Genomic DNA, 13,754 nt, shown 5'->3' on the forward strand with positions numbered 1-13,754 from the left:
TATTCAAATGTGTGTGTGTCATGGTTACTCCAAAGTGGTGCAAAATGCTGTGCCAGCATGTACTATCCGAAAAAAACCCAACTGTGGCTTACTGTATAATAATCAGTCTGAAATGTGGAATTACAGGGTAAGCAAATTTTTCAAAGGGCTTAAATATCTGTCTTGATTGAAATTTCACAGATGGAATTTCTAGAGTTATCCATGTAGCAGCTTGGGGTAGATGTTAGGAAATTGAGTTTCTGTCTCTGGCTTAGAAACCAAATCGTTGTGTGACCTTGAGTAAATAAGTAGTATTTTACTTCATAGATTCCCACTTCTAAATTATATTTAGAATTCTGTTTCTATGAAATATAAATGAAATAAATGTACATGAGTACAGTTAATTGAGCCATTTTTAGTAAGGCCTAAAAGTAGTATTTATTACTATTTCAATGTGTAATCTTGAGGCAGTTTGTCCCATTTCATAGTATCAGAAGCCAAACTCGAAATTGTCATCTACGGTGTGTCCCAAGATTGAACATTTAAGCTAGTTCTCCAACTCTTTAATAACTTTTTAAAAAGTGGCAAAACAATAATTTTGTAATCACAACTCTAAACATAAATTCCATCCTTAGTCAAATTGTAAATATGTAAGTTGATAATTCAAACATATTTGTTCCTGTCATACTTTACATAAATTATTAATGTTCCCTGGCTTTAGGCATTATTGGGACAGTAGAATACTGCAAACTCTTAAACTATTTCAATCAAGAGCAAAGACCTATTCTCTCCTTTCCCACTAGATTAGTGGTTTCTCATTTTGAGAACAATATGTATTCCATTATTGCTAAAACTTCTTTGTATACAAAAAGGTTGTTGTCATGACTCCTGTGGATGGCTTACTTTTTAGGCCACTAATGTAAAAACATTCTATTAAATCAAATAATGTGGATAAGCCTTCAGAGTTGATGATAAGAGTATACACCCTGGGAAGCATATAGAAATATCCAGAATTATGAATTGTGTTAATCCATATTGCAGAATATATCTCAAAAAAATAATTTTAAAGGGCTAGGCATGGGTTGCTCTAAATTTTAGGCCTCTCTTCTCTGATTCAAAACTTAGATTTGTTTTTTTAATTAATTTGTTAATAAAGTATATCAAAAATAAATTTGCTTGGAAAAGCAGTTTGGGGGTAAATGTAATAAGTGAATTTAGCAGTAGTTTATCACTTTTTAATAAAGGAAGCAGTTACTGTGAATGTTTACAATTTAAAATGATACACTGATACTACGCCAAATTACATGTAGATTAGGAAAAAAGAAATCCAAACTACTCTTCTCAAAAAGCAAGCATAAAATGCAGGTCACACAGATATGCTAATGCTTTTAAAACAAAGTCAGGTTTTAATCTACATTTAAAAGCACAAAAAGTCACCTTCAAATCCTACTGCCATGGTATTAACTCAAGCAGAATTTCTAAAAGACTTTCTCATAAGGATGGCAAGTGGGAGTAAATGGTATTAAAGATCTACTTGACTTTTTCCACTTCTATGAAACCAGCTCCTTCTACTAGTTTCTCTATTTCTAGTGTATTAATATTACATATACTATAATAATAGTATATGATAATAAAATAATTTTAGTATGCATATGTATAATAATAAAAGACCAAATATAGGAGGCTCTCACAAAAAAAGTTTGGGGGGATAAGAAATGGAGTTAGGTCTTCTATAACCCTGAGATGGTGAACAGTCTCTGTTCCATATTAGGAAAACAAGATCTCTCAGTGACGTCCATTGGATGGCTATATCTGGATTGGTGGGTTAAGTAAGCCCTAGGCTGGTTAGAGTGTTTGTATGGTGCCCGTTTTAGGATTCCACCATCAAAGCACCTCTGCATTATATGTGATTTCCCCAATTTGGGATTATGGCATTTGGCTGCCTCTGCTTTGTATGTAGTGTACCCAAGGTCAAAGTTCATCTGTCCCTTCTTGTGGTTATCCCTCTATCCCAGAGGAGAAAGTTTGACCATAAGGAATTCAGTCTACTCTGGCATAGAATCATCTTTGAGTGTCACTATATATCAGAGGTTTAGCAAAAGCTGATTCATTAAGATAACAATTTTCTGAAACCTATACAACTGTACTGTATTACCATAAACACAACTGCAAGTAGAAATTTTCCTTGATCCAAGCAAACCTTCTAGCCAGTGATGAACTAATTTTGGTGGATGGACTATTGCTTTGCCTTCACTAATGGATTCTGTACAATCTGTAAGGTTGACATAAGGTAGGCTAAATTTCTAAGCCTAATCAGCTAACAGGTAACATGCAATAAGCCCTGGTTTCACCAACCTGATATAGGGAAGAAGGAGTTACTCAAAATCAAACCTTAGAAAACTTGCACTGAAGACCCTTGGTATTGTATCCCACTATCATTTTTATATTATTTTTTATTTCTTGCTTATACCTGAAAGTGACATGTATTTGTGTTGATCATTATCTATTATTGTTTTTAGCCTCTGAAATTGAGTTGTAACAAAAGTTGTCCCCACTTAGACCTCATGGCCTGTGCGGGTTTTGATCAGGTAAATTGGGCCTCTGCAGAGAAACACAGGAAAGTTTTCCCAGACCTCATATGGATCATGGTCATTGGGGACTAGAGTAATCACAGATGCCTTGCATAATAACTAGAATTACAAGATACTGATAGCATGGAGATATTCAGTAAAAAAAAAAACAAACAAATTTCCCATATACCCAAGTGTTTCTGCACTAAATGCTATTGCAAAGGCACAGGCTAACTATAACCATGTATTTCGAATACACCAAGAACTGCATATGGTTAAACTCAACTATGCTGAAAGAAAACAATGATCTAGTGATATTTGGGTTAAATGACCAAGAATACCAGAACAATAATTACAAAAAGAGAATGATTGTTTTAAAGAAATTCATTCAGCTGTCTTATTTTGTCAGTTTCAGGCATGGGCTATATATCCATTGTCATCTCCTTGGTTCACAGTTCTTGGGCAAAGTGACTGCTTCTTGTCTGCTTCTGGAGACTTTTTTGACTCAGCCTGTTTAAGGTCTCATGTGAGTAGAAATCCACTGATTTGGTAGTTGGTAGCTTGGTTGGCAGTTTGCTTGCACTGTGAAACATGTGCCCATAATAAGAACAGAAATGGTGTTCAGTAATGTCGAAAAGCATTTTCAAGTTGATATGTGTTATGGATTGAATTGTGTCCCCCAAAAAGGATATATTGGAGTCCTAACCACCAAGACCTCAGAATGTGACCTTATTTGGAGGTAAGGTCTTTACAGAGGTAATCATGTGAAAATAAGATAATTAGGGTGAGTCCTAATACAACTGGTGTCTTTATTGTAAGGGAAATTTGGAAACAAAGGCATGCACACAGGTAGGACACCACGTGAAGACTAGAGTTTGCTAATACATGCCAAGGAGCCAGAGCTAGAAGAAAGACGTGAAGCAGATTTTTTCCTAGTGCCTTCCCAGGGAGCATGGCTCTTCCAACACCTTGATTTCAGACTTCTAGCCTCCATCCCTGTGATGGACAATTCTGTTTTTCAGAAGGTTGGTCTGATTGCTGTGAGTCAACTGTAGCTGGCTTAAATTGAGCAGTTATCCATCCGGAGGTTTGATGGGGAAGGACGTCAACTTGGTGGGGAGAGAAGCTTCTCATACAGCTGGGGTGGTAAAAGCTGCTCATTTAGCCTGTAGCCCTGCAAGGACATTGCCGTTGGCTTTTGGTCTGCCTATGTGCTTCTATTTAATAACCATTTTTTTCCTTGTGAGTTTTGAATAGCTTCTACTAAATCATTGATATTGTTCCCACAGTTAGTCAAAATATCTGAAGAAGTCACAAATCCTTTAGGTTTCATGACATTTCAAAATCATGAGCAATTCTAAAAGCATATCTTTTGTCTTTTGCCACAATAAAGGCTTCAGTCAGAGCTATTAATTCTGCTACCTGGGAAGATCAAATATTATGAAATGGAGCCCCTTAATGGCTGCATTTTCAGCAGATACAAAAAAAGAGGAGGCCTTTGTAATTTCTAAAATAAAATCCATCTATAAACCATATTAAATCAAGATGAACTAAAAGGGGTTCTGTAAGATCAGTCCTGGGCATGCTTTCCTCAGTTATTGCTAGAGTCACATGTTTCCCCTTCATCCTGAAAAGAAATCAAATTACAAGAGTAAGGTTTGAACTATGTTAAGCAGTGATGTGTAAGAGATAAAAAGGGCTTCATAAATGGAAAAGTTGCTGATAGAGAAATCTTGAGTGTTGTCTAAAAGTAACAATGATTGTTCAGCAGGCGCAAACCAGAGTCAGTGAGAAGCAAACAACATATTAGCAGAGGCTTCAACCAGTCTGACAGCTGCTGCCGAGTTCTGCAAGCATAAAAAGTATGCCTCAGTTACTAAACTAAGGACTAGGTTAAGAGAGGCAACCTACAGGCTCCGGCGAGCTAATACTCCTAATGTATCATCCTGTCTCTCGTGAACAAAAGGAGAAGGGTTCAACATGGTTAGGGGTACCCAAAGTGGGGGACTGTTGAAGAGAAGCAGTGAAAGCAGAGAAAGCTGCTTTCACTTCTGCTTCGCATGGAAGAGACTCAGGAATTGTTGCTTTAATAAGTTCATGAGAGGACTGAGCTACTTTTTTTTTTAATTAGGCATTTATTGCTCGCAATAACCAGTTAATCCCCCCAAAATTCTTTTCATTGTTTTTTAGTTTAGAAAGTTGGTCAAATGGAATCATCTCTGTTCTGGTGAATGGAAAACATCCATGGCTGACAGATTCTGACCCAAATAATTTATACAATTTCTTAACAAAATTATAGCTTTTTTTCTACATGGTTTGTAAAGCTTTTCAGCAGATATTGAAAAGAGCTATATGAAGTCTTCTTGTGAACTACTTAGATTAAGAGGGCACAGTAATCTACATATTGTACAAGGATGAACTCTCAAAGAAAAATTAAATCCTTTGTTTAGACTGACTTGTTTAGATGGAAGGAAATATGAGAATTCTGTAAATCTCTGAGGTATAACCATCTAGATATACTGTTACTTTTCCCGCAAAAATAACAAATATTAACCGTCTTTATCTATGTGTCTAGTAAGGAAAGCTGCATATAAACTGACCACTGTGAAATATTTACTTTTTCAGGGATGGAGGACAGGGCATATTTGTGTTGGGAACTACTAGGAATCTAGAGATCACAATTCTATTGCTCACCTTGAGATCCTGAACAAATAGGGGTAGCCTTTTCTGATCGGTTTCTTAACTGGCTGTGTGGGAGTACTGCAAGCACTAAGATGTGGCCATCCTTATTCTAATAGACTCAGAGGAATGAATTTTATTCCTGAGATTTCTTCAAGTTTGAATGGATACTGGGATGACCTCAGTGGGGGTTATAAGGATTCATTTGAATCTTAGTAGGTCATTTTCCAATATTCTACTCACGTCAGTAGAGTCAATATTCTATTCACGACTAATCCAAAAAGTAGAAGGATGCTAACATTGCACCGGAGAGGACGGTACATGTGAATGAACTGCTATAACTTGGGTTGTTCTCATGTGGTGCCACCTGGCAAACCTTTAATTTCATGATGTTGTTACAGAGCAAGTCTCAAGTAAGCTTGCTGGAGCAGAGGCACACAATGGAAATTCGTAAAACTTGCAAGACTAGTAAGATCATAGATTTCAATGTCTTTTGGACGCAACCTCCCCAGTTATTTTATTAGTACTCCAAGGAACAGGTTGAGATAAGTGGTGAGATTTAAAACAGAAAACGAAGCATCCTCATTGAAAGGCCTGCATACAAATAGATATAACGCAGACAGTGCTGTATCTTGAGTGTCATTGTTGGGTCCCTAATTTGACTTCACAAGCCCCTTTCTCAGTTTCAGCAGGCAGCCACTTTTCCATTGCCTTAATCTCTTTAGAGATGTCACATTTCCTAGAATGTTTTATACCTACCATGTGACTGAACCATTTCCCTCCTAGGCATTTACCCAAGAGAAATGAAAGCATATGTCCGTCCACACAAAGACCTATACACAATGTTCACAGTAGCTTTATTTGTGGGAGCCCCAAACTAGAAACAACCCAACTATCAATCAACAGGCAAATGAATAAACAAATGCTGATGCATCCATACCATAGAGTACTTAGCAATAAAAAGGAACTATTGATAAATGCAGCAACACGGATGAATCTCAAATTTGTCTGACTGAAAGAAGCCAGACAGAAAAGAGTACCCAGTAGATAATTCCAATTTTATAACATTTCTGAAAATGCAGATTATCTATAGTAACAGAAAGCAGATCAGTGGCTGCTAGGGACCCATCTGGGGAGCCCCTGATAGGATTGATGACAAAGGGCCATGAAGAAACTTTTGGAGATACTGGTGATGGATTTGTGATTGTGGTGTTGGTTTCATGAGTGATTACATGTGCCCAAACTCACCAAATTATACATTTTAAATATGTTCAATTGATTATACCTCAATATATCTACGTATGAAACCCAGGGTCACTAGGCCCATGAAGTGTGCATCTCTGATGTAAGGCTCTCAGCTCCGTGGGTGACTCGATCAAGTGTTCTCAATGGCAATTATCCAAATACTTAAAGAGAGCCCAGTGTTAAACTGCCAGTAAAATGCAGATGTCCCACATTTTACTATAAATATTTCCCTTTCAAACTCCTAGGGAGAAAATAAAGTCTATATATTAAATTACCTTTCAAGTTAATGTCCAAAGGCAAAAAACTCAAAACCCCAAATCCAATTCTCTTGCCCTTATAAGGTAAAAGTCCAACAAGTCCCTTCCAGTTTCTTATTTTGTTCACTCACAGCCAGAAATGTTAATGCCTAGATGGATTCCTACAGCAGCTGCAGCCTGTGTGTTTTACTTGGAAATGGATGTAGCTCATTCAGCTCCTCAAAAGTTAATATTAATTCAACATCAAGTCTATGGTGTGCCTCAATTTTTAAAAGGTCCAAAGAATAGAACATCCAAAGTAATTATAACACTTGCCTCACACTCACCAGATTTACACAGCAGTTATCCTGGACAAAACTATGTTCCCAGAACCCAAGATTTGTTATTGTCAAAGACAATTCATAGTACAAACTCTATAGTAGAAACTCATGGGTCTGTAGGAAGGAGAACTGGGGATGGCTTCAGCCTCATCATAATGCCAACCAGTTTATGCCAATTGTCAGGGGTCCATGCCCTGCACACTTCAAATAAACTGGAAGAAATTTTTCAGCAAGAAGTTAGATTTATCACCATGTATTTAGCATGGCACACTGTATCTTCTCTCTGGCATTTCAAACACTGATAGTATCTTGTATAGATTTGCTGTGGTGCAGTCCCAATCACAGGGTGTCATTTGTGGTCCTGATCTTTCCTATCTAGTATTATCAAAATCTCTTTATATTCAGAATTTGCTCTTTTACACTGCATTTTATGACTGGCATGATTTATTTATTTACTTATTTATTTTAACATCTTTATTGGAGTAGAACTGCTTTACAATGCTGTTAGTTCCTGCTTTATAACAAAGTGAATCAGCTATATATACATATATATCCCCATATCCTCTCCCTCTTGAGTCTCCCTCCTTGTACTTTTTAAATGCAGAATGCTCAGTACAGTGGGAGGACTTACCAAAACCCTAATGCAATATTGGGCTGCATCTGTTACCACTTATAAAGGATTGCACGTTACTATGCAATGTTTTACAAATATTATTGCAGTTCTTTTGTTTTAATGATGATAACCAAGCCTTTCTCATTTTACAGTGATTGCAAGGAGGCAGGAGAAGCAGTATTCCAGTTCTTTCCCTTGGCTCACAAACCTACCAACAGAGACAACACTGGTAAGGTCCAGTAACAATGTTCTTACATGATAGGGTCCCGCGGGATCTGGAAAGCTTAATTCCTGCTGTGACACTGCTGGGTTACCATCATCATTCAAAAAATATTACACTAGCAAGCTATGTACATCCACTTAAGGAAAAGATTATAAATATCAAACTCTGCTTTATAAAGACCTCACTATAATATGGTGGGGGCCAAAGGTAGAAACCTGCTTACAGGTTTCTGGAAAGACCATCCCCCTATAAAATGTACTTAATTTAAAATAAATTAAAAAGTCGAAGGGGAGTCTCTGCCTCCTTCACCATTCCATTACTATGGAATTTCAAAACTGTAATAGTTGATTGCTAAATTTAAACATTTGATTGAAATGATTCGTTGAAAGCTCTGCTCCCTTATTTTCAAAACACTTTATTTCATCTGAATTTCATATGGTATAAAAGTTATTACATGCTTGAACCTGTTGCTCAAATAGCAGGTTCTTTCAGTTCCTTTTTTTTTTGGCCATACCAAGCAGCATTCGGGATCTTAGTCCCCCGACCATGGATGGAACCTGTGGCCCCTGCAGTGGAAGCATGGAGTCTTAACCACTGGACTGCCAGGGAAGTTCCCTCTTTCAGTTTTGAAGGCCAACCTTCATTCAGCAGCAAATAATTAAGAAACAAATCATATATAATGCAGAGCATATATAGAAAATTTTCTTTCAGAAAAACAAAAAATATTTGGACATTTTATATTTAGTATAGCTTAGCAATCCAGTCTGTGTTGACAAATTTAGTTAACTGTTAGGAGGGACAGTACATATACAAGAGAACTCATTAGCCAGCATATATTTTAACCCTTGATTAATCAGGCAACATGTCTGACCTAATTTTTTTCTTGTATTTTTTTTAGAAGATACTCCATTTGTAAATTCAAGTTTGGTTGCCCCTTTTTAGTCTTTTTGCTCAATATTTTGAACACTTCCATTTTCTTCTTTTTGTAGAGCCTTTGAGCTTCTTCTCTCTCTTGTTTTCTCCTCTCAAATTCCTGAAATTATTAACATATATAATTTTCATTAGTAACAAACAATAGATATTGTTCAATAATTTTGTTGAAATAGCTATCACCATGCAAACACTTCAGGTTTGTCTTATATTTTGCAAAATGTGAGGTGTTACTTGTAAGTGCAGCAGTGTACCCTCTTTGCCGCTATGATACATGCTATGCCATAGAATAATGTAAAGTTAGTAAACAATTTTAATTATTTGTATACAAATAAAATTAAAGCACAAAGAAGGCACATTTATTTAATGGTTTCACATTTAATTAGATCCACTGAAGAGTCAGAAGTGACGTTAGAGGTTATCTAGTCCATGTAACACAAATCATTTCCAGAATATCTGGTATTCTTTTAAATTTGCCATCTGATCCAGATTTAATTCAAGAAGCATTTATTGACTACAAGCTATATATATGTAAAATATTGTGCTAGGTATTATGGTTTTGATTATTTAAGAATTAATCATGCTCATTTGACTTGCTAAGATAAAGACTCAAATTCATTGGAGTTTAAAGAAAAATAATTTGAAGTTATATAAACCTGAAAATCACTACTTGAAATACAATATTCTTAAATATAAAAGTTAAAAATTCTTAAATAATGTAATATGTGAACTGTTTTTCAGTTTCCCCTGTAATGCATATAGCCCCCAAATGACACAGCCTTACATTTGTATGGTGACATAATTAACAAAGTGCTTTCATATACGTCACAGCATATTCCATCCTTTTAAAACTTTTTATGCTAGGATTTATCTTCACCTTACAAATAAAGGGCTGATGCTCAATTTTCACGGTTACAAAGATGTAACATTTATATATACATAAAGGAAGTTTTTTTTGAAACAGTAAATGTTTTTCAGTATAATGGTCCATATTCCATCTGGTATACTATTTCCAAAGGTGGCAGGTATCAGAAGGTTGGTTAAAAAAATGCATAATCTTAACAAACTGTGAAACAAAGGTCCAGTTTTTCCATGGAGAAATGTTTCTGCTTTACCCTAGTCTGCCATCAGTTTAAGAATAATCATACGAATTTTAGATGTTAAACTTCCAGATTTCTTAATTACACGATTTGTAAAGCTAAGACATAAAAGAAATTATATGTCAGCACCATCTTTGGGCTATTTTTGATCGATGTGCTCTCCTTTTTAAAGTGATAGATTAATATAGCTTCAATATAAGAAACAAGAAACCACAAATAAAATAATTTTGTTGAAGCTGTGGATATTTTTGTTCTGCTCATTTGAAAAAGGCTGTTATAATTTTGGGTTTCTGAATGATAACAAAGTGTGGTAACTTTTTGCTAAGTTAATCTAGTAAGGTTTTTAATAAGCAAAACCAACTCTTTAATGTAAATTTATGAAAATCATCTACATTTTTAAAAAATTAGTAGTTCTCAAATTTTATTACGCATAACCTCTTGAGGCACTTGTTAAAAAAAATGCAACTATCTGGACCTTACTCTTGAGAAACACTGTCCCAGATGCTCATATTATTAACCTATGAGCAGTACCTTAAAATCCTATTCTTGACTACTACTATCACCTCTCAAGGGTAATATAAACAGTCAAGGAATCTGAATGTTGAAATTCTCCAGCTCTTCTCAGATTATTCACTTACTCAGCAAATACTTACAGAGGGCATACTATGTGCCCCATATTAAGAAGAAAAGCTTACATTTACCCTTAGGATAAAGGAACATGAATCTAAATATTTTAAAAGTAGATCTTACTTGTCTCTTAGCAGCACGCTTAGCTTGTATCTGCTCATACTCTTCCTGTGCTTTTTCATTTGATGTTTTCTTTTTATTTTTCTTTGGAATAGTAATGGAACTTTGCAAGATAAATGAAAACAAATCACAAGTATTAAAAATAATATAACCAAAATTATGACACAATTATGTCAGACAGTATTTGTATAGTCAAATCTCACTAATGCAACTTAAGGGGTGGGGGTGAAGAGAATTTGAAAGAAAGAAGACATTAATTTTATTAGTAAAATGTCCAAATAACATATTAGAAATTTTGTTACAGCTTTCAAGATATAGAAAATAGTAAATGGAAAGTCTTGGAGAAATATTTCACCCAGGGAAAATACAGAAAGCTCTGAAAGATCTGAAAATGTTTAAAAACAGGAAACCAGCATATGAATGGTAGAAATGACAAACTGAAAAAGGCATTAATTTGAAGGACGTTATGAAGGACCTTGGGGGTGTACATGAACTTTAATCCCAAAGTTCTTTGACCAACTTGTCTCTATTCCGTTTCATTTATTTTTTTAATTGCAACCAAGTCTATGTCCTCTTGGAAAAAAAAAAATCCAGGTTAATAATAACAGTAGTAGTAGCAGTTAAAACTCATGTAGCACTTCCCATGTATCACATGCCTTTTTAAATACCTATATAAATGAATTCATTTAATCTTCACAACATCTGAGATAGGTCTAAGATACCATAGCGTGTAAATAATCCATTCTGGGGTTGTACAACATGGCAGCTATAAATTACATACTTACTATTATTATTTGCATTTTAGAGGACATTGGGCACCAACATATTAAAGCCAGCTCCAAAGTCCACGATGTTAAGCACTACACTATAATACCTCTCAAAAATTAAATTATTTTTAAAAACATACATTAATAACAGGAGTTAATCATGGTCCAAGTAAGTTAAATGTACTTGAGAGGCTGAAACCTAAAACCCAGGTCTCTTAATTCCCATTCCATTACTTCTTCTATTAAGCCTACCTGACAATTTATAGTCATTTAAGCTAACATGAAAGCCTCCATGAAAATATTTTCACATAATTACCTGTGGCTTCTAATATGCCTTAAGAAAAATCCCAATTAATACAGAAATTGTTCTATAATCTCTTTCCTAAAACCCTACTTACATCTACAATGAAGAATTTCAAAAGATGGTAATACATACTTTATTCTTATGCTACATTGTTCTTCTGGATGAGGCTGCTCAATGCTACAATGTTCTTCAGACAAAGCCTGGTCAGTGCTACACTGCTCTTCTGGCAAAGGCTGATCAACTTGTTCTTCTGACAGAGGCTGGTCAACTTGTTCTAACAAAGACTGGTCAGATTTTCTAAGCTGCTTCCTGAGTCTTTCCTCTTCAGCTAAATAGAGATGTTTCAGATGATCAGGGTACCGATCCGTGAACTGGGATTCCCGTGAGGTTTTAGCCTTCTTTTCCTTCCATATCAATTTCTTGTAATTTTGCTGAATTTTTAGTTTTCTTCGAAATGCAAAGCCTTGTCCTGTTGAAGAATATATCAGTCATGAATTACTTTCTGAGAAAATAATTTGCATGAAAAATGTAGTTGCTAAATTAAAATTAAAAACTTTTTATATCATCACGTTTAGGTGCTAGAATTACATTATGTTTTGCTGTAAAACGTTATTTCAAGAAAACAAGTTTAAGCTAATGGAATGAACAGTATACTGGTCCTTTGCAAAAAGACCAGGCTAACGGTAATTGTGCAGAACTAAAGAATCTCAAAGAAGGAAAAAAGAGTAGAGTGTTGCACAACTCCAACTTATTGTACTCACAAACAGATTTCTTAATTCATCTAAAACACTTAACCTAGGTCTTCACTAAATACCTCCGGGAAAAAACCCTCGCATCTACTACCTTACGTTAGAGAAAATACGACTGATTTTCTAAAGTAATTCAACGCAAATTCTCAACAGCAATTATCAGAAAACTACCTATTTAAGATTTATACATTCCAAATGGGTTTTTTAAGTACTTACAAACAGCAAGACAAAATGAAAAACACAAACTAAAACGAAGCAAACACAGTAAGAGAAGACTGGAGGGCTCTGGGGTATTTGTAATCAGCAAGAGTGTGGGGCAGGACATTTCCGGCCTCGCCTTCTATCCTTTACCGTAATACATGCACAAATGGACTCATAGATTCTCTCTGCTTACGGTTTCACGGAGAAAATGTAGACGAAAAGAGTTCTCATTAAAAAATGGGATTAAGTCGAGGAAAATGTTGAAAGATTTAGAGCAACACTGCCTCGCCTTCCCATCCAGAACTCTGAGACGCCCACGGCTTCAGCAGATTTAAGAATAGATTTCTCTGCCCCAAGTACGGCTCGGTCTGGTTCCTAAATCCTTCCCAGCTTGGGCGGATCGCGTATCCTAAAATTTCGCAGGCCCGAGGACTTGTAAAAGGCTGCCTTCTTACATACATACCCTCGCGAACGCTCCCCGCGAAGGCCTGCGGATAATTAGGTCGCCACGTCCTCCGTTTCATATTCTTATTTCTGAATCCGACCAGTGAAACGCCTTCGCCACGCGACCCAAAGCTCCCTGTCTGCCCCCTTGCTGCATGCCTTACCGGCGCCATGGCACACCAACCGCGGCGCCAGAAAACCACAACTGGCGCGGTAAAAAATACGTCATCAGGCAGAAGCAATCAGCCGCCCACCCACAGTCCAGATCGGAATTCTACTTATCCGGCCTATACTTTCCACTGAGCCCTTGCCTTGCGGCCACGTTTGCGCCACCTACAGCCCGGGAGGGTGGGCGTCATGGCGGCTTCTGGGCCGCTCCCGGTGACCCAGGACCTGCCCACGTTGCATGCCAAGTTGCAGGGGCTGCTGCGGTTCCTGAGGGAAGCCCTGTCCATTTCCAGTGCACATACGGTGGACTTCTACACAGAGTCCGTGTGGGAGCAAGTGGTCGACTTGCCCCCGGAGACAGTGCTGGCGGTGCTGAGATCGGCGGCGGCGGCGGAGGCCCAGCCCTCGGAGGCGCGCCTCCAGGTGGAAGCCGAGAGTGGATCAGGTGAATGGAGGGT

The 13,754-nt window shown here is 36.8% G+C and overlaps 2 protein-coding genes across 8 annotated transcripts in view; one reads left to right on the top strand and one right to left on the bottom strand.

Annotated features, from left to right (window-relative positions):
* Positions 1–6,066: 6,066 nt before the first annotated feature.
* Positions 6,067–13,379, bottom strand: CCDC59 (coiled-coil domain containing 59). 2 transcript variants are annotated; one of them, XM_004280602.4, is made up of 4 exons: positions 13,148–13,379; positions 11,867–12,203; positions 10,667–10,766; positions 6,067–8,919 (listed from the first exon to the last, which is right to left on the bottom strand). In XM_004280602.4, the coding sequence occupies exons 1-4, from the start codon at positions 13,299–13,301 to the stop codon at positions 8,758–8,760; spliced, it is 753 nt and encodes a 250-aa protein (XP_004280650.1). In that variant the 5' UTR covers positions 13,302–13,379; the 3' UTR covers positions 6,067–8,757. The 2 variants fall into 2 exon arrangements, with proteins under 2 accessions (XP_004280650.1, XP_049550103.1); XM_049694146.1 differs by lacking the exon at positions 10,667–10,766.
* Positions 13,380–13,440: 61 nt separating this feature from the next.
* The window catches only part of METTL25 (methyltransferase like 25), a 131,593-nt gene continuing 131,279 nt past the window's right edge, over positions 13,441–13,754 (top strand). For all 6 annotated transcript variants that reach the window (XR_007470037.1, XR_004477331.2, XM_012537039.3 and 3 more), the window contains exon 1: positions 13,441–13,741. Coding sequence is in view for 4 of the 6 variants with exons in the window: in XM_012537039.3 (XP_012392493.1) it covers positions 13,486–13,741 (256 nt within the window). In the remaining 2 variants the exon portion in view is untranslated. The remainder of the gene's footprint in view (positions 13,742–13,754) is intronic.

The sequence above is a fragment of the Orcinus orca genome, chromosome 11 (assembly GCF_937001465.1).
Source record: "Orcinus orca chromosome 11, mOrcOrc1.1, whole genome shotgun sequence".
Classification (NCBI taxonomy): Eukaryota; Metazoa; Chordata; class Mammalia; order Artiodactyla; family Delphinidae; genus Orcinus; species Orcinus orca.